This window comes from Miniopterus natalensis, chromosome 18 (assembly GCF_054644295.1).
Source record: "Miniopterus natalensis isolate mMinNat1 chromosome 18, mMinNat1.hap1, whole genome shotgun sequence".
Taxonomy (NCBI): Eukaryota; Metazoa; Chordata; class Mammalia; order Chiroptera; family Miniopteridae; genus Miniopterus; species Miniopterus natalensis.
Genome location: NC_142098.1, coordinates 38588571 through 38611251, shown reverse-complemented (window position 1 = coordinate 38611251; position 22681 = coordinate 38588571). Strand labels below are relative to the sequence as shown.

Sequence of the window (22681 nt, the reverse complement as noted above, 5' to 3'; positions counted from 1 at the left end):
AAGGGAGCCAGACTCAGGGTAAGGGACTTGGGAATGGATGGGTAAGAGCCAGGGCAGGGGTTCCAGAACCAGGTCTCAGGGAAGTGGATTGAGGAATTCCAGGGAGAGTAGCTTCCAGATCTTGGAATGGGAGACCACTAAGAATCCCCAAGGGTTTTAGCCAGAATGGTTTGGGGTGAGAGTCTGGGTCAGGGTCAGAATCCCAGAAGAGGAGCCATGGCTAGGGGTGGCAATCAAGGTTCCGGGAATCATTGGCCTGGTTTGGGAGTCTGGGGATAAGGGAGGTTGTGGAGGCCCCAGGGGAATGGTGGCAAAGGGCTCACGAGTAGCTCTGGTGCTGCTGGCGCCGACGGGCGGAGCGCATCTTCTCAAAGCGGGCCTCCATCTCCTCCAGCACGCGAGGTGTGTAACGCACCACCAGCTTCACCGAGCCCTGGGCTGCCTTCAGCAGCTCCACTGCCTTCTCATGTTGCTCACCCTCAACGCTCTGCAGGAAAGTGTACAGACAGCTCGGCCTGGGGCCCACTGCCCTCACCCAGCCCCCACCCCCAAAACAGGACTAACTGTTAGTGACCTGCTACCAGCCACGAGGTGCCAAAACCTCATGTCCTCATGGGAGAGTCATTAACTCTTCACTTAGTGTCTTTCCCCCAAATTTTCCAGGTTCCCCATGTCAGGGACAAGCCCCATATGCTCTCAGTCACTGATCTAGACCTCCAGGACTATTTTTAGCCCCTCCCTGCCCACAGTCCTGCTACCAGCCCCATCCCTCCTCCCCTGACTCCCTTCCCTCCTCTTTGTCCCTACCACCCTGGCCCCAGATCAGGCTTGGTCGTCTCCATAGTGGACTCTCATTCTAGTCTCCTCCCTGGCCTCCTGGCCTCCAGTCTCTTCCCTCAGTCCATTCCCCACGGAGTCTCAAAGGAGTCTTTCTACATCTCCAAGCTCAGTCTGTCCCTCCGCTCCTCACAGCCCTCCCGTGGCTTCCCAGAGCCCTTGAGACAAAGTCCCAACTTCTTAGGCTGGCACTCAGGCCTGATGAGGCTGGCCCCAACCACTCATCTAGTCATATCTCCATCTACTCTAGTGATTTTACTTACCTGCATGCCCCAGTCCTCCATCAGAACCAAGCCCTTTCTCTTCATCTCACAAGAGTGTCACACCCCCTACCTACAACCACCTCCCAGTAACACATTATCCACCTTATTTGCCTGGAGAACTCCTATTCACCCTTCAAAACCCAACTCAAATGTTCCTTCCTCTGCAAAAATTTCTTTCATCTACCCTGATCTGATGCCACATCATAATGCTTTTTGCATCCTCACTATTATCTCCCTGGATTAGGGATATTTCACTTAGGATCTATCTCTCTCATTGGAGAGGGAGTTCTTGAAGGTAAGAGCTGAAGCCAACTTTTCTCAGGGTCTGCAGCAGCACCCAGCATATGGTTGGATATAGGGGTAGTGCTCAGTCAGCATGTATTGAATAAATGTCAAAAACAAGGACAGACTGTGACCCCAGCCCTACCTCAGCCTCCCACTCACCACACCATTCACCGACAGCAGCTGGTCCCCACGCTTGAGGCCTCCATGGCGGTCAGCCACACCTCCAGGAATGACACGGGAAATGTAGATGGGTGAGTTCTGCTCCTTGCCCCCCATGATGTTGAAGCCCAGGCCCTCATCTGTCTTGGGCAGCTCCACTACCCTGGGATGTGCGTGGCCCTCACTGGCCGTGAAGGCGGCAACTGTGGCCTGGGAAAGAGCAAGCATGGGGACGTAAGGGCCCCTCCATGGTGGGCGTGCAGACTGGGGTAGAGGATCTGGGCCTGGGAGAGCTACTGAGGCCAGATAGCTTTTCCCAAGCACGAGGTGGCTGCTACAGGTCCAAAGATTTCTCCATAATGACTTCATGCCCCTTTTGGTTCACTTTGGATGGTTCAGACATGTCAAAGAGAAAGTCTCCATTTGGTGTGAATGTACCTTAAATACCCAACACTTGCCAAACTCACGTTTTAACAGAGGAAAACAAGGCCTGGAAGAAGCCGAGAGCCTCCAGGAAGCAGCAAGCAATAGCATCTAACTATAGTTTAATCAGATTTCAGTGCTTACTGATATTTCTTCATTTTCACTGTATAGATGTTTAAGGTTATCTTCTAGTCAGGCATGCGGTACTAGTTTCAATTTGTAGTTGCTAAAAATGGCTTTCTTTATGTGAAATTTAAATAAAATGAGAGATTAAATTATAAATAAGTAATAGTAAGGGTGGTACAGAGATTTGGCAAAAATTATGAAGGAGAAACCAGGAATGACTGACATTCGGAAGTTCCGTGGATGCCGTGAGTGATGGGGTCGGGGCCCCTACCTTGGCTGTGGCGTGGGCGCGGATCTCAGCGCTGCCGGTGATGTCCAGCGTATCATAGAGCTGCTCATACACCTGGTGAGGACGCAGCAGCATCAGGGACCCGCCAGCTCCCTCCTCCCTTCAACACAGGAGTCCGGACCCGCAGACTCTCCCACCCAAGAACTGTCCCGACCGACACCTGGAGCCAAAGGAAACTACAACTCCCGAAAAATCCCGGAGCTGACGCCCGGCCACCCCGGGCGCTGCTGGGAGGCGTAGTCCCTGCCTCAGGGCCACCAGGAAGAGGCCGGCGGCTGCCGGCGCGCTCACCTCCCGGATGGCAGAGCAGAAGCGGCTCTGCAGGACGCGCTGCAGGGCCTGCAGCTTCTGCGGGGGCAGCTCCCCGCTGCGCTGGAGCCGCTCGAGGAGCTCCACCGCCCGGGACACGTCTGCGGGCGGGGGCGGGCGGGTAGACAGTCAGACACCGAGACGCAGAGAAGCACCGAGAGGCGGCCAGAGACCGAGGAAGGACCAGCGCGCTACGACCCCGGGAAGGACAGCCGAGTCCCGATCGGACACCCGCAGAGTCGCCAGTGGCAAGGGCGCCCTTCATCCCCGGGATCCCCATACACGACCAGACAGGGGTGTGCAGTGGTCGCCCCTCCCCGGCCGCTCGCCCACGGACCCTCCCACACCCACTAACCCCAGACTCACAACGCCCCGCCCCGCCCACCCCCGCCGGGTCCGCCCGCCCACCCACCGCCTGGGCCTTGCCCTGGAGGGGCAGGGTCGGGAGTCCGGGCCGCAGGCCGCCGAGGGGTGGGCAGGGTCCCCTGGCGCACTTACCCCGCTCCAGCCCCAGCGGCTCCACCAGCGCAGCCATGTCGGCGCCGCCGCTGCGAGCCGCCCGCCGGTCGCCAGCGAGGAGGGAGGGGCTTCAGGAGGCCACGCCCCAGGCGACGGGCGCCCCCTGCGGAGGCGGGGTACGGCTTGCGCTTCTCCCCCAGCGCGGGGGTCGGGGCACCTGTCTCCCCGTCCTGCCCTCAACCCCAGGGATCTGTCCTGTTTGCGACCCCTCTTACTGCAGCTTCTGTTCACACCTCCTTACATCTCAGTCTGTCCCTTCTCTATCCTTTTTCCCGTTCACTGCACAAACGTATGTTAAAGGTCTGGGCCCAAGATGATCGAGCCCAGCCGGGCGTGGCTCAGCGGTCAAGTATCGACCTAGGATCTAGGCCATCGGGGTTCGATTCCCGGTCAGGGCACATGCCTGGGTTGTGGGCTCCATCCCCAGTCGGGGGTGTGCAGGAGGCAGCCTATCAATGAGGGCTTTCTCATCATTGATGCTTCTCTCTCTCTCTCCCTTCCTCTCTCTGAAGTCAATATATATTTAAAAAAAAAAAAAAAGTCCTTGGAAGCAAGATCAAGAGGCGGGACATGGGTCACTTTACAGTTAAGAGCCCACAAAGCTGGACAGCAGAGTAAAGATTGCAGTTTATGATGGTGAAAATGTGGGCAGGATAGTTTATGCATGGACTTGTGTGTTGGAACATGCATGTTGAGGATTTTGAATTTATAGTAACTCCGAAGAGTAAAATGTGAAATTCAAGTATGTATTTGAAGATCACTGTGGCCACCATGTGGCGACTTGATTGGATGGTAGCAAGAGTGGAGCTAGCGGACCAGTCAGGAGGCTGAGTATCTTTTGACAGCTGGGACCAGAGCAGAGGCATGGAAGATAGGTGGGCAGATCTGGAGAAGGGGGTATAAAGGTGCTTGCGGGACCTTTTGCTCAGTCTACGCTGGAGGAGGGATATTGGCCATTTTGAATTTGAGGGTCCTCCTGCAGTACCCAATACCTGCAAGCATTTTTGAGAATTTGGACAAAGGTGGTAAATAAAACCATAGGAGTGGACAGGAATGCTGCAGACAAGGCATCGAATGAAGAGGGCAAAGAATGGCCAGAAAAGGAGGAAAAGCGGGTACGAAACTATGAGAAAAGTGTTTCTAAAAAGAAAAACAGCTGTATCAGATGCTCTAGAGGGGCCAAAGGATCGTAGGAAATGTAAGCAAGACTGAAGTGTGGCTGTACCTCACCACTGGTTGGATGGGAGTATGGAGTCCAGAAAAGGGCTTTTGCCAAGCCAGAGGAAGCTGCAAGTGTGTCTGTCCCTGTCCTTCATAGTATTTTTTTTCTATTTTAACCTATAAGCATATATGCATAGCCCATGAATACACACAATAGTACTGTGGGAAGGCCTGGGGTGGGGCGGGACTGGGTGGAGGAGGGAAGTGGGAAAATAGGAGACATCTGTAATACTGTCAACAATAAAAAATGAACTTAAATAAAAAATACAGAAGGGCTAATATTGAAAAGCATCAGCCAGTTCTCTCTCCACCGCAAAAGGCAACAATAGGTGTTTAAACTGCTAGTTGCTTCTGTGTCTAAATAACTTCTCTCTCAATTTACCGATTTCAGTTGTTAGTAATATATACATACTGGTTTTCTGCCCTTACAGCCTTGCCCCGTCTTTCCATGGTAGTTTCATGGTGCCAGTTTTGAGATCATCAATAAAGTGCTTGCATTATGTCCAAGTACTTACTGTTTACTGCAGAGCCCAAGTAGCGTTCTGTGATTACATCCTTTCTCAAACAGCTTGTGGGTTTCCCCTGGGATTTCTACCTACTTTTGTTTCATCATATTCGCAATTTCTTTCTGACTCTCCATCGCAGTATCTTACTGAGTCTTCCTTTTAGCCTGAAACTCCTCAGAAATTTCAGTCCTCTGAACCCAACCTGGGCCAAGTGCTCTCTAGAAAACTGCCATCCTGGGACTTGCTCCACTGCATTGCTGAAGTGGGTTTTGTTTTAAATCCCTCATTTTGAAGTATATTCTGTTAAGTTCCTAAAAAGCCTATGAGCTTGCTTTCTTTCATTCTCCTTTTCTTCCCCTACCACTTCTAGCATTAACAGGAATATGGCAGGACTGTCACAATTCTCCATCTCTTATTTTGTGAACATATAGCTATTTCAATCTGATAACTCCAATACTGAAATCATGCCTGGGTCTGTTCTATTGTCTATTTTTCCTCTTGGTTTTCAGTAATTCAAGCGTCGGCCCTTGGACTGAAGGGTCTCAGGTTCAACTCGTCAAGGGCACGTATCTCAGTTGCAGGCTCCATCCCCAGCCCCGGTTGGGATGTATGCGGGAAGCAACCAATCGATGTCTCTTTTTCTCACATCAATGTTCCTCCCTCTCCCCCCTTCCACTCTGAAAAACAATGGAAAAAATATCCTCGAATAAGGATTAAAGAATATGATATATCCTAGGCAACGAGTGTCCAGCTCCCACACGTCTTGAGTGCTGAAACAAAGGACCACAGTTGTATTCAAATTCCACCTTGTCTCTTATCCTTCTTATACCTGCAGTTGTAGCCTCTCTAGGGTCCAGCAAGAGTGGCTTCTTTCTTAAGGGGTCATCAGACAAGTGTTCTCACCATCATCTTCTTTTATCCGGTAATGTGTTGAAATCTCAACTGTCAGTGAAACCTCTTCTGTTTCTTGCTTATTACTCTGTCATCAGTAGGAAGTAAGACAAACGGTGAACTTGCCATCGTGAATTGTAGGCCGTTTTCCATCCTGGTGTGTAGACTTCCTGCTCCACCCAATCTTCTCATCCTTGTATCCTGTTCTCACATTTCATTTCTTCACTTTTCCCGCTCTCCACTTCAGACAACAGCTTCCCTTTCACACACTGAAAGCTGTAGCTTCCTCTGAGTAATCAAATGCCTAGAGCCCATGGCCCCCACAAGCTAGGGGTATGAACAGCCCACAAGCTAGGGTAATGTGTGGAAGAGGTTAAAAAAGGGGGGCACACAAATGATCAAGGACCTTTACAGAGGACTTCCTCACCCGTTTAAACAGCTCTGGGAATATATTGGGGTATCCCCAGCCTTAGGTCATAAAGCTCAAGTTCTCAGCATGCCCTGGAACACAAACCAAAGTAGGGTTATCAAGTCAGGTGACAACCTTCTGGGGAAGACATTAAGAGCAGTGAAGAAACCAAGGTGCCCATTAACAGGAAATTAATTTTATTTTTAAATTCAAGGAACCAGAACAAAGGAGACTCCTACCCATGGATGGCAAACTTAGGCGGTGACCAAGGTTGGGGAGAGGATGACAGCAACGGGTGGGTAGGAACACGTCCAAACAGGTGAGGCCTCTTCACTCTGGTGCAGCCTCCATCAAATACCCGTTCTCTGGAGCAAGATACCCGTCGCCTCCCTCAGACTCCATGTACATGTCTCGGCCATCATTGCCCAGACCCTCCAGCCCGTTGTCCTGGCCACCCCCACCCCCACCTCGGGCCTCATCCCTGCCCCGTTCACTACCCCGCTCCCCCCGCTTGTGCTCGCGATCCCGGTCTCGGTCTCGGTCCCGGCGTCGATCCCGCTCACTCCGGTGGCTCCGACGTCGTTCCCGGTCACGATCCCGGCCCTTCTCCTCTGGACCATCAGGGCCATCTGGACCCAGCTCCCCAGGAGGCCCATCGTCAGGAGGTGCATCACCAGCCTCAGAGGGCTCTGCCATGTCGCCACCACCTCCGCCACCACGCAGCTCCTCCTTGCGCTCCCGCTCCCGTCGAGCCCGCTCACGGCTTCGGCTGCTTCGCCGCTTCCGTTCCCGGTCCTTGTCCTTGCTACGCTCTCTGGAACGCCGCCTCTCATCCTTGTCGCGACTCCGGGAGCGCCGCCGCCGGTCCCGAGAGCGGGAGCGTCGCCGTTCTCGTTCCTTGTCTCGCTCGCGGCTTCTCTCCCTACGCTCCCGCTCGCGGTCCCGGTCCCGGTCCCTGTGTGGAAGCGGGGAGGGGCCCGGCCTGGATGAGGTGGGCAGAGGTGTGTGGCAGGGCTCCCCCATGTCACCACCCCCCTTCCCAGGAAACCAGCTGCCCAATCTTACCTCTCATCATAGCGGGAGGTATCATCCCGGCCAGAATGCCGGATATTCACATCAGCCCCACCTCTTCTGGTACCACCGAGGCCACCTCCTGGAGGTGGGGCAGAGGAACAGAGGGTAAGCCTGAGCATGGGTGAAGGACGGGAAAAGAGAAGCCTCGAAAAGCAATGGGAAGGACACCATCTCTGATGGTGTCTATGGAGCCAAGTAGTGTGAGGACATTTGGCTAGCACTCTCTTAAAGTGACAAAATGCTTTACAGAGACTGGACAACTTCCACAAAGTGCTAGCTGGGAAACACCTGTAATTAGGCTCCAAAACACGTGTTTTTTTTTTAGATTACTTTTAATATATTATTTTAAAATTGATTTTAGAGAAAGAAAGAGTTAAAGATAGAAACATCAATGACAGAGAAATATGGATCGGCTGCCTCCTGCACACCCCTAATGGGGATCAAGCCCACAATGTGAGCATGTGCCCTGACCAGGAATTGAACCAGTGACCTCTTGGTGCATGGGTCGACGCTCAACCACTGCGCAACACCAGCCAGGCAAAAACTCATGTTCTTAACTGCTGTGCACTGCACAAAGCCTCTTTGTAAACCCTCCCTTCAAGTCACCCCCACCCTCATCCAAACCTGAAACCACAGCAATCTAACTGAAAACATGATCTGCCTCAAAGCCTTTAATGGCTTCTCACTGATGACAGTCTAAACTCGTCAAACTGCTACCAATGCCTTCCTGCAAAGATGGCCCCTACCCATATTCCAAACCAAGGGCCTCCGGGCTTTTATATTCGAGGGGTTTTTTTCAATCTCCTCAAATTCTCCATCTCCTTCCTGCCCATTTTGGGGCTCATTCACCTCTTCCCCTGGAGTGTCCTCCTTGTCTCTAACTCCTACTCACACATCACATGTTAGCCCAAACATCACTTGCTCAGAAAGCCGTCCCTGACCTACCAGATTAAGCCGTTCTCTGCCACATACTCAGAGACTATACACATTTCCTTCTTAGAACTTCAACTGCAGTTTCAAATTTTACACGTACACCTGAGTTGATTAACACCTGCTTCTCCTGGAAATCTGTAAAGTACCACGAGAGCCAGGACGATGTCTGGCTTACTCGCTGTAACTAGCACATGGCACAGCATCCAGGACATAAAGGTGCATGTGCAGTAGCCAACTGACCGACTGAACAACCCCAAGGAATAGCGGGTAGTCTTGTTCTTCAGACGGGGAAACAAACTCGGATAACGCCACTTGCCCATGATGACATGGCAAGGAAGGTGCAGAGCTGGGATGTGACTCTCAGCTAACTCCATGCACTCTCCTGTACCTCACTGCCTGGAAAAAAACTCCAGTGAAGCAACTGGAGCTCCACATGAGAAATGACTTAAAGGGTGAAAAAGGAAAGGGGCTACATGACTATCAGAGACATTCAAATAGAGACAGGCAACTGACCAGGTACCTGTTATGTCACAGAGGGTAGAACAGGTTAGTGTTTTCCATTTTCAGGACCTGACCCAACAGTGGACCCAACCTCATCAATTTGATGGGTTGCAACAAGTATATTAAAAAGACACACAATAAAACAACAGAATACAGTATAAAGTCTAGCATGCCCTGCCCATAGAAAAGAACTAGTTTCATAAAATTATTTGGGTTGCATGCATTTTTACACATGTATACTGAGGTCAGGATATACCACATATCGCCATCAGAAAGTCTGAATGCTTACCAAACTAAAAGTTTCTGGGATTCCAGGATTCCACAACAGAAAATAGCAGACTTTGCAGAACCCACTCCACCCAGAGAAACCAGAGAGCAAGTAAGAGCCTGTCTATCAAATCCAGAGACTCAGCAGATGAGTATGTGGTCTACCCAGCACAGGCAAGTCAAGAGTGAGGAATAGCGGGGCTAGGAGGCAAGAATAAGAGCAGAAGGTACTGGACCGACCTGGAGTGTCTACCCAGGGAAAGCCATCTCCTCTGAGAGCTGTCACTCATCCTCGCAGGAATCAACACACTTAACAGGCATGTTTGGATGGCAGCGCCTCAGCCCCAGGTCCAGGCCCAAGGCTGAGCCAATCAAATCCACCCACCCCAAAGCACAGAGATTCCTCCATTCAGGACTGGGTGTAAAGCAGGGAGCTGTGGAATACCACACTGGACCAGTAGGGGGAGATACTTAAAAGACCAGTCTGCATGAACAGCAGACAAGGCAGAAGCAAGCTCTTGACAGCTTTATGGTGTGGCTACCAGGTCCTCCTGAGGGCCACTGGCATCACATGTCTCTGGGCTCCAAAAGACACTCAAGATTCTGTATTGACAAGGCCCCTTTATTCTAGGAAGCTCAAATGCACTTCTGATACTTGCAAATAAATTGACCTTGACTGAGAGAGTAAATGACAATTAGAGACAGTGAGGGGAACTGAATGTAGGAAGCTGTAAGGACAGAAGCTGTCCACCTATGTCTTGCTCTTGACTAGAGAAGCCAGGTACATAGCCGGTGACCTAACAGGTGTGTACTGAATCACTGAATGAATGAGCAAGAGCAGAGAGTAAGTGGATGAGACAATGACATTTACAAGGCCCACCACATGCCACTTGTCAAGCTGGGCATCTGATGATGAGCTCAGTGAACTCTGAGATTATGAAAGTACTCCATTTTCCAGGATGAGGAAACTGAGGCATTTGGTCCCAGACTGGCCTGGAGAGGTCAGTGCTCCTATTCCTACTTGGTAACCCAGAATGAGAAGAGAGAAACCAGCAATGTGACAGTGATGAAAGAGGATGAGCTGGAGGAAGACGGGAGCAGCAGTGGGGAACCAAGAAGACAGAAAGCAGAAGAGGGTGTAGAAGAAGGTAAGAATGAAGCCACCAAGCACACAACCCCCAAAGCCAAGCATGGGCAGAATGTGCTCACCTAGTCGCCGGGGCCTCCAGCCCTTCACGGTTCGGCCCCTCTCCACATCCACAAGGACTCTCCTGCCATCAATCTTCTTGCCGTCTGCGTGCTTGTAAGCGGCTGCAACAGATGCGGGGAGGAGGAAGGGAAGGAGTCCCCAGAGGGTCCTCTAGTCAGGACAGGGCCCAGCTTTGCAGTATCCCCATCCCCATACGTCCCATCAAGGCACTCTCACTCTCACACACACACACACACCAGCCAGCCAGGTAACTGACAGCCAGACCAACCCTCTCCCAAATCAGGGAGGGGCCTGCTCCATCTCAGCACCTGCTTCCTTATCACCCCCCAATCATCATTGGGGGGCCAAGACCACCCTCAACTACCATTCCCTGGGCTCCCAGGCCCTTCCTACTCCCAAATGACAGAGCAGCCCCCTCCCACCAAGGCGGCCAAAGTCGCTGCAAAGAAACCGGAGGTTAACTTAAGGCTGGACTCTGCTGTGGTGGAGGCTTCCTCCACAACCCCAGGCATGCACCCTAACACATCATGCTGGGGGAGGAGGCCCAGCCAGCCACTCCGCACCCCAGTTCACACCGTTTTCTGTTTTTGTTTTTGTGTGGGGGCGTGGTGAGTGTGGAGGGAACAGACATCAGAACAGAAAATGAACCAGAAGGGATGGGAGAAATCTTAAGGAGATGGCAGGGAGCAGAGGCAGGTTATGGTGCTCCCAGGGACCCTGAGGGGGCCTGAAGGGTCCCCATACAGCAGGTGGGGGAGAGGGAAAGTGGAGGGAGGCATGGGAGACGTGCGGTGCTACTGAACATTCCTGCCTTACCTGAGACGACTGACTCTGCAACCCAACCCCAGGCTCCACCCCATCTCTCCCTCCACACCCCAGCGCAACACACACTGGGTGGCCAACCCCAGCCTAAAGGCCTCTCAGGAAGGATGGGGAGTAGAGGGGGAGATGCAGGGAGGCGTGATCCCACTCCTGGGCAGGGCGCAGCAAAGGGCAGGCCCAGTGCCCTGGCCTGTCTTACATAGGGGCTGTAGGGAAGGCCAAAAAAGTCCGTTTCCCACCCCCAGCCCTGGCCTAGGGGGTTGTCCTCAACCAACCACAATACCCTGCCCCGCCCCAGCCCGCTCCCCCCCCAAATAACAACCAGAGGAAGAGAAAAAGGTGCCATTTACCGATGCCGGCCTTGCGGGTGTCCAAACCGAGCGGGATGGGGGGGGCTCGGCAACTCCTGGGGGCCTGGCGAGGAGGCGGGCTTCCCGGGGGGGGGACACGGGACCGCTTACCTGGAGCCCCCAAGCTTACCTGAGCAAGCGGACCGACCCCACCCACCACCATGGGGTCAGCTAAAGCTACAGGGCAAGGAAATGGGGAGTTCTAGGGAACCACGGAGAGGGAGCAGAACCACATCTCCTGCACCACCTGGAGACAGGCAGAGGGAAGTGGTGGACCCCAAAGAAACCTCAGGGAGGTCTTGAAAGGGGGAGACAAGAATTTACATCAAGTCTGGGAGCTGGAAAGCTCTGGGCCTATCTTAATTTAAGTTTACAAAGAAGGCTGGGAGGCCTTAGCAAAGCTGTCCGCCCTCACTTTTTCCCCATAAAGTCCATGCTAGTCTAGGCACACACCCCACCACCCTCTCAGCACATGGAACGACTTTTCCACCTCAAACTCCACATTCCCTCCCACCACCTGCTTCAGCCCAAAGGCTGGCACACAAGGGGACAGCCTCGGGGGTCCAGGAGATGGAGTGCTGCCCATGATCTGAGGAGGGGCCACTTGACCCCTGAACCCAGAGGAGGGTAGTCAGGAAAGGAATTTTAAGGACTGGGTACAGTCAAGCAAAGGAACCCTGCTCTGGTTCAGTGTCCCAAACCCCAGAAGAGGCCCAACCCCAGAGTAACAGCAAAGAAAACATGTGACGTGTGTACTTCTAGGCTTCTCTCTCTCTCTCTCCCCCTCTTAGGTCTCTAGACAGTGCAAGGGTCTGAAGTAAAATCTACACAACCTTCAGCTGTTTGCAGCCTGTCGCTTGATCCCTCCCACACCCCAATCCCTAATTCCATGCACTCTAGAGAGCGCCTGGGCACCACAGCCCCTCAAGAGGCCTCAACCATGATAAAGGCAGACAGGAATGGGGCAAAGCACCCCAAATCTAGCAACCAAAATAATTCTCCAGGGCCACCACAGTGACAGCCCTGTGGAAGGCACAGGGGCAGGGAGCAAAAGGTTGAAGGGTTCCACATGGAGCCCTGGCCCTAATGCAGCCCCTCTTCAGTATTCCCACCACCTTGCCACTGACATCATGATGGCAGGTAAGTCGGTGGTTGGATGGAGCCCAACTGGAGAGGCCAGCTGCCTTTCCCATCAGGGTTCATCCTTCCCCTCCTGGTATCAGCAAGATTATCGGAAAACATGGATCAGGGGTCAGGAGGGACAAAGGGCACCCAAACAAGGAAAAGGTTCTGGGTGCGGGGAGTCTGAGGGGGTCACTGGGGATGGGAGAAGGGACGCCTCGCTGCTCCTAAGCTGCCTGGCTAAGCTGGGCTGGTGTGCGGTGCTGAGTGATCTTACCCATGATACAAACCCTTATACCAACCATACACTGAGGTGTTGTAAGGGGAGCGTAAGCATCAGCTGCAAGCCAGCTGCGTGGTGGCTGCAGTGACAATAAGAACAGTCAATTAATATGGCGGCCCCTGGACACGCCGCAGCCATGCCCGCCCCCACCCACCCATCCCTGCCCATGTGGACGCTGCCGCAGCCTCAAAGGGGGCTTTGGAGTTGTGGGGGCAGGCGCTGAACATGCCTACCAGCCCCCTGCCCACTGAGAAACAGGGTGGGGGGCCAGGGGTGGGGAGGTGGAGGGTCGGGTGGCCCAGTCCCAGCTCTGCTGGAGGAAAGAGAAGGCTGGTTCAAAGGCCAGTCCTCAATCCAACCTGGCTGTCCCCAACTCCAGTGGGGGGAATGGGGAGAGGCTCCCCCAAAATCCGACCCCTCCCCCCACCTCCAGCTGGCCCCACCCCCCACCCAGTTCCCTCCTTGCCCCTGAGGTTCAACGTGTGACACTTACCTCCCTGGGTTCACACACACACACACACGCACACACACGTTGTGGGGGATTTTGGTTTGTTTTTTAAAAAACGTGTATATATATATATATATATGTATATAAAAAAAAAGATAAATAAGAAACAGAGGGAGGAGGAGAAAAGACATTGCTAATGTCAGGTTTGGCAGGATGGGAGGTGGGGACAGACAACGGGAAGGGGCTGGGGCAGCAAAGAGAGGGTCAGAGGGCCAGGCTCAGGGGGGAGGTACTCACAATGCATATCTCGTTCATGTTCGTACTCGATGAAGGCATAGCCTCGGGGCTTCCCTGACCGCTTACTGTAGACCATGTGTATCTGGGGGACGGGGGACGGGCACAGAGGTTAGTTCTGGCACAGGGAAATCTCATCCCATTAATCACACAGCCTGTGTGTGAGGCCTTGGGTTGGTTGACACCCAAGACAGAAGCCTCAAACCCTGTCTCTGTCCTTCAAGAGCCCAGAGCGACTGATACTCTAACAGTGCTGGGCTTAGCAGTTTATGTGCAAGCTGATCTAAAGCCCTCACTACTGCCCAGAATATTTCCGTGACTTTTAAATTAAATGAGGAAATAGTTAAAATATAAAGCCTTGCTCTGAAACAGGAGGCAGCATACGTTTTCTATAAAGGGCAAACAGCAGATATTCCCAGCTCTGAGTGCCATACTGTTTCTGTTGCAACAACCCAACTCTGCCTCACAGCAACAGCAGCTACCAACAAAGGTGAACAAATAGGCCTGACTGGACACCAACTAAATATTATCTACAAATAGTAAGTCTGTAGTTTGCCCAACCCTGCTCTAAATCAACAAGCAGTCATCACTTCTTAAACTTTCCTCTGCTACCCAAAGTCAGCTGTGTGGAATGAGGTGCGTGTCCTCGGGACTAGAAGCCAGACTTCTCCCTCCCTCAACATTCCCCAATTCAAATACCCCTGCCCCAGTCCACTCACTCTTTTGATGGGTCCATATACTTCAAACTCTCTCCGGAGCTTGGATTCTGTTGTGTCATAGTTCTACAAGAAAAGAGATACAGGGTTAAGTAGAAGTGAACTCTCTCAAAGCTGACCCCTCAGAACATTCCCGGGACCCAACCTTTTGTCCTTTGTCCCACACCCAAGCTCTCAGCAGCCTGAGTTCCAGACTCCTCTGGGGCTCCAGGACTTGAGACTCACCACTCTAGCCACAAAAAGAGTCTTGAAGGCATCACCCTGAGCATTGGGATCATTGTGAGGGTCCCCTGTAGAGGAAGAAGATAATTTATAAGTAAAAGGTACCAACAGTCTCACATAGTGAGACAGATACAGACTGATAGGAGGGGGCCCAATACATGAAGAAAACTGTTAGTAACCCAAAGACCTTGGCATGTCCCTCTGAGCCCTGGTTTCCCTGAAGCATAGCAGCCTTTACCCAAGTGGCTGATTTAGGCTGATGCAGGGAGGGGATAAGGCTGAATTCACACTGACAGGATGCTGCCCACCAGACATTCCAGACCTACATATCCTAAGGCCCTGTCCCTCCCAGCTGTAACTAAACTTGACTGGGCATCTTTGAAGAGGTGGCCTGTTCACCCTCACTGATAGGGCCACACTGCCACCCACTGGTGTAGCTCAAAACTGCAGCCTGCAAGGAAACCTGATGATAACCCTCTGGCTGGGAGTGGAGCTTAGGAGCAAACCAACCATGCTTTCTACCCAAAAGACCTGTGGCCTAAGGGGAAGAACAGGGCTGCTACTAGAGCTCACAAGAGGCTGATTAGATTCTTTCTTGCAGCCTTACTACCACAAGGCCACTGAGGAATAACTATCTCCACAGACAAGAGCTAGAATCTATTATAAAACCAATGGCACAGGTGGTTCTGATGTATCAAGCCTGGGAAGAAGTCATTTTCACCAGGTATGGTGGCCCCAGTACACACAATGGCCCTTGACTCCTGCCAGGGCCCCACATGTCCCTGCCCATTGCACAGAGGTGGTTCTTCTCCAATACAGCGCTACTATCAGAAGGACTTGCCACATTCTGGGAGAATATGAGAAAAGGGATAATATTAATATTGATTGCGTAATATGGGACACTGTGCTAGACACTGGTAATTATTTACTATCATTTTGCAAGTGGACATAAAACAAATCCCTGAGGCATGGAAAAGAGGAATGCAAGAGTAGCAGAGACCAAGCCTGATTTCACAGCCCAGGTGTTCTAACCAGCAGGCCCTATGCTGAACCCCAAGGCACCAGCTTCTCAGGAACACAGTTTGGGTGTTGTAAGACCCCAGAGAAAGTCCAAGGTCTGTTTCCTGTGAGAGGGTTTGGCTGCAAACACAAACTAAGTTCCAGATGACTAACGGGAATTTTTTTTAAAAAAAGTATAGCTTTATTGATTTAAGAGAGAGGAAGGGAAAGGAAGAGATAGAAACATCAATGATGAGAGTCATTGATCCTGCAAGCTCTGCACTGGGGATCGAGCCCACAACCTGGGCATGTGCCCTGACCGGGAACTGAACCGTGATCTCCTGGATCACAGGCTGATGCTCAACAGCTGAGCCATGCCAGCCAAGCTTTAGAGAATTTCTTAAAAAGCAGAACACTGAGCCTAAATTGAAGGGAATAGTTTCTGGAAACTGATGGTATCTTTGAAGAAAACACTATCTCTGCACCTACCCGCCTCAGTTCCTCACCATCCCTCATCCCTCTGGGTTGTAATTTTCTGTGCACAGGTCTCTCAATTGGTACTGAGTTGCTCTCACCCATTCATCCAACAGATGTTTGTTAAGCACTTGCATGTGACTGGAACCGTCCTAGGTATCAGGGATTCAACAGTGAAAAAGACAAACAAACTCCCTGCCCTCTGGCAGTTCATAACTAATGGAAGGAAGCTGACAATAAACAAGGGTAATAAGGAAATCATCTAGTTCTATCAGATGATGATGACAGAGAGATGGACAGAAGAGTTTTAACAGGACGGTCAGGAAAGGCCTCACTGAGATGATGACATTTGACCCAAGTGAAGGTGTTACAGCAGCAAAAGGAACTACACCTTGCCAACATCAGGCAGTAGGTGGTGTAACAAGTATGGTAGGAACACTTCCATGGGACCAGTGATCACTGCCTGAGGGAGTAGATAAAGGCCAACAGCAGACAGCTGAGCTTCCTGGCAGGCAGCAGAAAGGGGGAAGCACCCCAGGTGCTGCATGAGCCTGTAGTTCTAGCCTACCCAAGAGGCCAAGTATGATTAAAAGCAGAAGCTAGCACAGCTGAGTCAACAGTACCCCTGTTACTGGACAAAGAACACCTCAGCTGAAAGAAGGTGACAAAGAAGTAAAGCTGGCCATCAGTTTACCAGTGTGCATGGCGGAGCCCACCTACTACACTCCCCTTCATAAATCCTTGGTTATAGGGATTATTTAGGTAGCAGGAGCTCAGAAGCCTGAACTATGGAGTTGGGAAACCTCATTAGACTTCTACATGGCAAAGTAGCTCAGAACTCCTGCTCTTGGTAAGCACACTTGGCCTTGACAAGCTTCGGTTTTCTTTTCCACCAGCTACCCGGCCAGGGCTCAAAACTCATTTTTATAGTTAGCTCATCTAAATCAGGGTCCAAACAAGCTCTACACTTACTATTTGGTTAATGTATCTTTTGATGCTTTAATCCATATGGCCCACTCCCAGCCCAGCCCCCTTTTCTTGTCATTTATTTAAAAAACTGGATCCCAAGTTTATCCTGTATAATTTCCCACATTCTGAATTTGGCTAATTGCATTCTGTGTCCTTTAACATGCCAGGATGCCATTTTTAAAGTGTGGAAAACAGCCTGGCCGGGCGTGGGTCAGCGGTTGAGTGTCGACCTAGGATCCAGGTGATCGGGGTTTGATTACCGGTCAGGGCACATGCCCAGGTTGCGGCTAGATCAATGACTCTCTCATCATTGACGTTTCTATCTCTCTCTCCCCCCCCCCCCCCGTCTCCTTTCCTCTCTCTGAAATCAATAAAGATATATTTTAAAAAAATAAAAAAATAAAGTGTGGAAAACAACTTCCAAGAGAAGTGATTTATCCAAAAGGTCACACGGTTGTGGCAGAGGTGGGATTAAAACTCACATGGGTCAGACTACCAGGCCTGTGCCCTAACAGCACACCTGAAATACTCCCCAAGTTAACTGCTGCCAACAATTCTGTGTGCTATGTCCTATAGGAGCTAGGAACAAAATGGTGAGCAAACCCAAAGGCTCCCTGTCCTCTTGCAGCCTTTGTACACCGACAGTGTAGAGATGGGTGTTTATCAGCGAATCCCCCTGCAGACCGGAGTGACCAACCTGCAGCACTTGGAGCTTTCAGTGGATAAGGGGACCTGACCTGAGTAAGGAAGTCAGAAAAGGTTTCCTTGAGTGATGGCTGAACTGAGATAAGGGCTGTTACACATAAACCAAGGTATCCTTGAGACTGGAGAAACAGCCAGGGCAAAAGCCCAATGACAGAGACCATCTGGCAAAGATGAGGCATGAAAAGAGGCCAGTGTGGCTAGAGCAGGAGGGGAGGGGGGCATGGTGCACAATGAATCTATAACAGTGAGCAGCGGACTCTGAACTTTATGCTGAACAAAAGGATGCTGTTAGCAGAGAAAGGTACAGCTGTACGTATAAAAAACCCACAGGAGTTGGCAGGGACAGAGATGGATATAAAACAGTTAGACTGTTATTGTGTGTCCAAGCGAGAGGACACAGAGAAAAAGAGTCTGATTTGTGACACTTAGAGAGTAACAGAGATAGGTCTTGATGACAGCCTGGAGAAAAGGGGCGGGGGGAAGGTGTTAAAAACAAACTGGATAGCAACAACTGGATGGTCTTGCAAAACTGAATGGCCATGTCCCAGGGAAGAAAACATCCAGAGATGACCAGGTTGGTGGGGAGGGGAAATCCTGACTGTGGTTTGGACCCTGAGTCTAAGATGCCTGTGAGGCCTCGGAGAGAAGGCAGCTGTAGTTAGAGTCGGGGCTCAGAGAATTCTCAGCTAGACATCCAGGTATTTAGATGTCACACATGTGCATAAGCACCCTGAGGACCCCCCCAGGTAGTAAGGCTGGAGTGAAGTGGTTCACCTGAGCCTCAATAGTAGGAGGCACTCACGCTAACAAAGGGTCATATGAGGTTGTGAAATCTGGTTAATGGCTACTATCTACCTGTCCCATGATCCCAATTCCAGTATCTGGAAGGGATGGAACATCCCCAGCCTAAGGGATAGGGAGCTCAGGTGGAGCCAGGACTACCTCATTGGCCATTCTTTAGCCTGTGAGACCCATCTGGACTGTGCAGCCCCTCCAAGGGCACTCCCCTGCAGTGCACAGCTTCAGGTACCATGGCTCTCCCTTCCTGCCAGCCCTTACTCTACACTCTCTCGCTTAAGTGCCCAAAGCAAACAGTGTCTGACAAACAGTGGGGGCTAAAAAGTGAACTATAACTCCACTTTCCCAAAATAGGGTCCTGGGTTTGACCTGGGGGAAGAGAAATACAAGAGGGTTTGAAGAAGAAGAGATGTGGGAAAAGGAAAGAGACTTACACATTTTTAGCTCTGTCTCCACTTCCTGCTGTCGCCTCTCAATCTTTTCCCGTCTCTGTCAGGAGAAAGGTATACAATTAAACGCCAACAAAAGTGCCCTAATGTCAAGGAATATCGTGGAGAAAGGGGCAAAAAGACACAGGGCCAGGAGGCAAAAGTTGCATACCTTCCTCTCCATGCGTTCCTCACGAGTTTCTGCTCGTGTTGGGGGAGGGGCATCTCGAGGGTCCTGGGAAAAAGAAGAAAGGTGACAGGGTGGGAGAGACTAAGGGAAATAGTAAGGATAACCCATTCAGGAATAATAAACATCTCAACCGTGCATCCCCTCCTCCCACACATACACACAAGCAAAATAATGACAACAGTTGGCAGGCCAGTGGAGGCCGGGGAGTGGCATAGATCAGTGTGAAACATGGACCAATGCTATCAGCAAACTGTTACTGGTTTGTGACAAGAGAAGTACAGAAATCAGGAGTAAGTAGTATTCAGAATCTCTACAGCAATCTGACAGGGAAGTTTTTATACCTATAAAACTTAATAACTTTTATCTTCTATTTTGTAGTCTTTCATTTTTTAAATTTATTGATTTGAGAGAGAGAGAGAAAGAGAGAGAAGGGGGGAGGGAGGAAGACAGACATTGATTTGCTGGTCCACCCATTCAGGCATTCACTGGTTGATTCCTGTATATGTCCTGACCAGGAATTGAACCCACAAGCCTGGCACATCAGGACAATGCGCCAACTGAGCCACCCAGCCAGGGCTGTAGTCTTTAAAAATGCTAAAAAAGTAATAATGCTTTTGCGTTTATTGAAAGCATCAATCTCCACTGAATCTATCCTTTGTCATAGATTGGAATTGGGACCAGGCCTCAAGCAAAAGGACAGTGCAATGCTCAGAACAACTGGACACCCTCTGGGACCAGGGCAGGTCTCATCAACCACTCATTAAATAGTAACTGGCACATGACAACATCATCGAAAGATGCCACTGGACTGTAGCCATTAAATTAGTTTAACTGGCTAATAACATTACCCAAGTTCACTGAGGGTGGCAAATCCTACTAAAGAGCCAATCTTCTGTTATCTCTCCACTAACAAGCTCTGCAACTTTCTCCGCCTCTAGCTGCCCTTTCCTCCTCCATGCAGAACTTTCCTCTTCCAACTTCTAGCTGTTTGCCAACATTTCTCAGGTGTGCTCTGATGCACCTTATGAGGTGGATGTTGTTACCCCAATTTTACAAAAGAAAAAGACCCAAAGACCCAGGAGCCTAAGCTGTGTATTCATGTTTATCCTAAAGATGCAGAGCTGAAAGTTAGCACCTATCACATGGTGCTAACCCTTTATGTACATCACCCTATTAACGTCAAAACTGGTAAGTAGACCCCTGGCCAGTATGGATCAGTTGATTGGAGTGCCATCCTGTGCACTGGAAGGTCACCAGTTTGACTCCTAGTCAGGGCATATGCTCGTGTTGCGGGTTTCATCCGGTCAGGGTGTACATGGGAGGCAGCTGACCAATGTCTCCCTCTCTCCCTCTCCCTTCCTCTCTTCAAAAAAACAAAAAGTAAATACGATAACAAATGTTGATATTTGCTGACTGCCAAGTCCCATAATACACATTGTGCAGTTAATTCCTCATCAATATTCTGAGGAAGATAATTTTATCCCTTTGCTAAAAATGAAGAAATCAACGCACAAGAGGATACACCACTTGCCCACGGTCACAAAGCTGATAAATGGTGTGTGTGTGTGCCAAGGACCACTCCAGAGCTGAACACTCAACTGCTAGTTACTGAATTTTTCACAAAAACCCTACAAGGGATACATTATCAACCCCGTTAAGACAGGAAAATTGAAGATCAAAAAGAATAAATCACCTCTCTAAAGCACACAGCTAAAAAATGGCCAGAGACTGTGGACTCCCAAATCCAGGATACCCTCCCCAACCCCAAGAACCCAAACCACTGAAGTCTGCTCAGTGAACTCACCTCAAACTCTCGGATGTAGGGCGCAATGCCACAGTAAGGTTGATTGTGGTGTTTTTCATGTGGCAGTTTCTCCAGGGGTGGCAGGTATGGGATGGGGTCCCGGGGAGCAAAGAGGGCCAAAAGGTTGGGCGGCAGGAACTGAGTCATCTTGCCAACTCTGACAGCAAAAGCGAACCGGCCTTATGTTAGGTTGGGCTGGTGGAGATGAAGCCTCTACAATCCCTTCACTCCCAATAGAGTAAAATAGAGGCAGAATCTCAGTATTAAAATAGGTTCTGTAAGGGCACAGAGTGATCCTAAGTCACAGATAAAAATGGTGAATCTGAATGAAAAAGCAACTTCTTGGGAGAGAGCTGTGTGAGGGTGAGGCAAAGCCTGTAAGGGGAAACAAAAACTGAAAAAGGGTTTCTAAGTAGTTAAGTCTCAGAGTCCTGAGCAAGGAGCTATGGGACTGAGAGGTTCCCTGGGGGCTTATGGGAGAAAATCAAGGAAACTGACGAGGGAGATCCAGAGCAGTGGTGGCTGGTGTCCCAAACCTTAGAGAACAAGGCAGGGGTCGCAGTAAGTCTCCGATAAACCGAAGAAGGTCGTCATTAGTTAAACCCTCCAGCCGGGGCCTTGTGGGTAATAGATCTAGGCCCCCAAAGGCGAAAGGAATTATGGGTAAGGGTCCAGGACGCAGAGGAAACGGGGAAGAAAAAAAGGCAACACACACCGCAAGGGCCTGTGGGTAAGGGGCCGCGGGAGGACTGTGGGAAGAGGGCCTAAGTGCCCGGAGGACTCTGGGTAAGGGGTGCAGAAAGGTGTGGTGGCGCGGGAAGGGACCCGGCCGCAGGGAACGGGGCCGGGGCGTGGGGAAGGGACCCGGACCCACCGCAGGGGCTTGTGGGTAGCAGCCCCACACCCGGTAAGGCCACTGAGCCACACTCACCCGCCGCGCGGCGCCCTCCTCGACCTGGCGACGGTCCGGGGGCTCGCGGCGGCTGCGGCGGCCCCTCAGCAGCAGAGACTACTGCTCTAGCTTCGACTCCAGCGGCGTCCGCGTCCGCCTGCCTCCGTCGCCCACCCAGCGCGCGGACCAGGCCGCTGCTCAGGAGCCCGCGCGGCCTCGGCTCGCGACAGGGACAAGATGTGGAACCGGTCTTGAATCCCTCCGCCGCCGCACTACGCACGCGCCGCGCGAGTCAAGAATTACTCGCACACCGGGACTCGGCGCCGCCGCGTACACTGCGCACGCGCGCGAGGTCACTGCCCCGCCTTCGGGCACCTTAAACTGCGGCCACAGCAGGCTAGAGCTCGCAGTGCGCACGCGCAGCCGCACCAGGCGTTCGCCCCTTCACCCCGCGATTTGGACTTCCAACCGCTTCTGTCCGCGAGATTCTCGATGCTCCGCCCCTTTTCCTACACTTCCCGTATCCTGCGCGCATGCGTGATTTTTCTAGTACTCTACTGTATCCGTCCGCCTTCCGGCAAAGAGTGCCTATATGAATAGAGTGACAACTTTGATGTCTCACCTATTAAATCAATAACTGTTCACTAAGCGCCTAATATATGCTACGCTGTGGGAATATAGCATCTGACTAAAGCAAAGTCTTTCTTGGAGCTTACATTGTATGGGGGGGCAATAAAGGCAATTAAAGGAATAAATATAATATCTGATAGTGGCCTGCAAGATAAAGAAAAATAGAGCAGAGTAAGGGGATGGGCATTGAAAGCGGGGCTATTTTATTTATTTATTTTTAAATATATCTTTACTGATTTCAGACAGAGGAAAGGAGAGGGAGAGAGAACCATCAATGATGAGTCATTGATCGGCGGCCTCCTGCACGCCCCCT

General features: G+C 51.2%; 2 protein-coding genes across 6 annotated transcripts; both read right to left on the bottom strand.

Annotated features, from left to right (window-relative positions):
- Nucleotides 1–264: 264 nt before the first annotated feature.
- LIN7B (lin-7 cell polarity scaffold B) lies at nucleotides 265–3226 on the bottom strand. The gene is made up of 5 exons (XM_087827298.1): nucleotides 3190–3226; nucleotides 2674–2792; nucleotides 2365–2436; nucleotides 1545–1754; nucleotides 265–487 (listed from the first exon to the last, which is right to left on the bottom strand). The coding sequence occupies exons 1-5, from the start codon at nucleotides 3224–3226 to the stop codon at nucleotides 320–322; spliced, it is 606 nt and encodes a 201-aa protein (XP_087683424.1). The 3' UTR covers nucleotides 265–319.
- A 3185-nt stretch (nucleotides 3227–6411) lies between these two features.
- On the bottom strand, nucleotides 6412–21978 carry SNRNP70 (small nuclear ribonucleoprotein U1 subunit 70). Of its 5 annotated transcripts, none has more exons than XM_016206081.2 (10): nucleotides 21778–21978; nucleotides 20847–21073; nucleotides 19025–19087; nucleotides 18859–18913; nucleotides 14483–14547; nucleotides 14261–14323; nucleotides 13545–13626; nucleotides 10222–10323; nucleotides 7303–7390; nucleotides 6412–7219 (listed from the first exon to the last, which is right to left on the bottom strand). In XM_016206081.2, exons 2-10 carry the CDS (start codon nucleotides 20991–20993, stop codon nucleotides 6568–6570), a joined length of 1317 nt encoding a protein of 438 aa, XP_016061567.1. In that variant the 5' UTR covers nucleotides 20994–21073; nucleotides 21778–21978; the 3' UTR covers nucleotides 6412–6567. The 5 variants fall into 5 exon arrangements, with proteins under 5 accessions (XP_016061567.1, XP_016061566.1, XP_016061568.1 ...); XM_016206080.2 differs by having other exon boundaries at nucleotides 20847–21068; XM_016206082.2 differs by having other exon boundaries at nucleotides 20847–21003.
- Between the last annotated feature and the right edge of the window lie 703 nt (nucleotides 21979–22681).

What these genes read in the sequence shown, in the direction of transcription:
- SNRNP70 (XM_016206081.2), bottom strand. Translation starts at nt 20,993, where the DNA reads ATGACTCAGTTCCTGCCGCCCAACCTTTTGGCCCTCTTTGCTCCCCGG. An exon ending in CCTACATCCGAGAGTTTGAG is followed by an intron (nt 19,088 to 20,846) that starts GTGAGTTCACTG and finishes TCTTTTTCCCAG; the next exon opens with GACCCTCGAGATGCCCCTCC. An exon ending in ACATGAACGAGATATGCATT is followed by an intron (nt 10,324 to 13,544) that starts GTGAGTACCTCC and finishes CATCTGTTGCAG; the next exon opens with CCGCTTACAAGCACGCAGAC.
- LIN7B (XM_087827298.1), bottom strand. Translation starts at nt 3,226, where the DNA reads ATGGCTGCGCTGGTGGAGCCGCTGGGGCTGGAGCGGG. An exon ending in GCGCCCACGCCACAGCCAAG is followed by an intron (nt 1,755 to 2,364) that starts GTAGGGGCCCCG and finishes GCTCTTTCCCAG; the next exon opens with GCCACAGTTGCCGCCTTCAC. An exon ending in TGCTGTCGGTGAATGGTGTG is followed by an intron (nt 488 to 1,544) that starts GTGAGTGGGAGG and finishes ACTTTCCTGCAG; the next exon opens with AGCGTTGAGGGTGAGCAACA.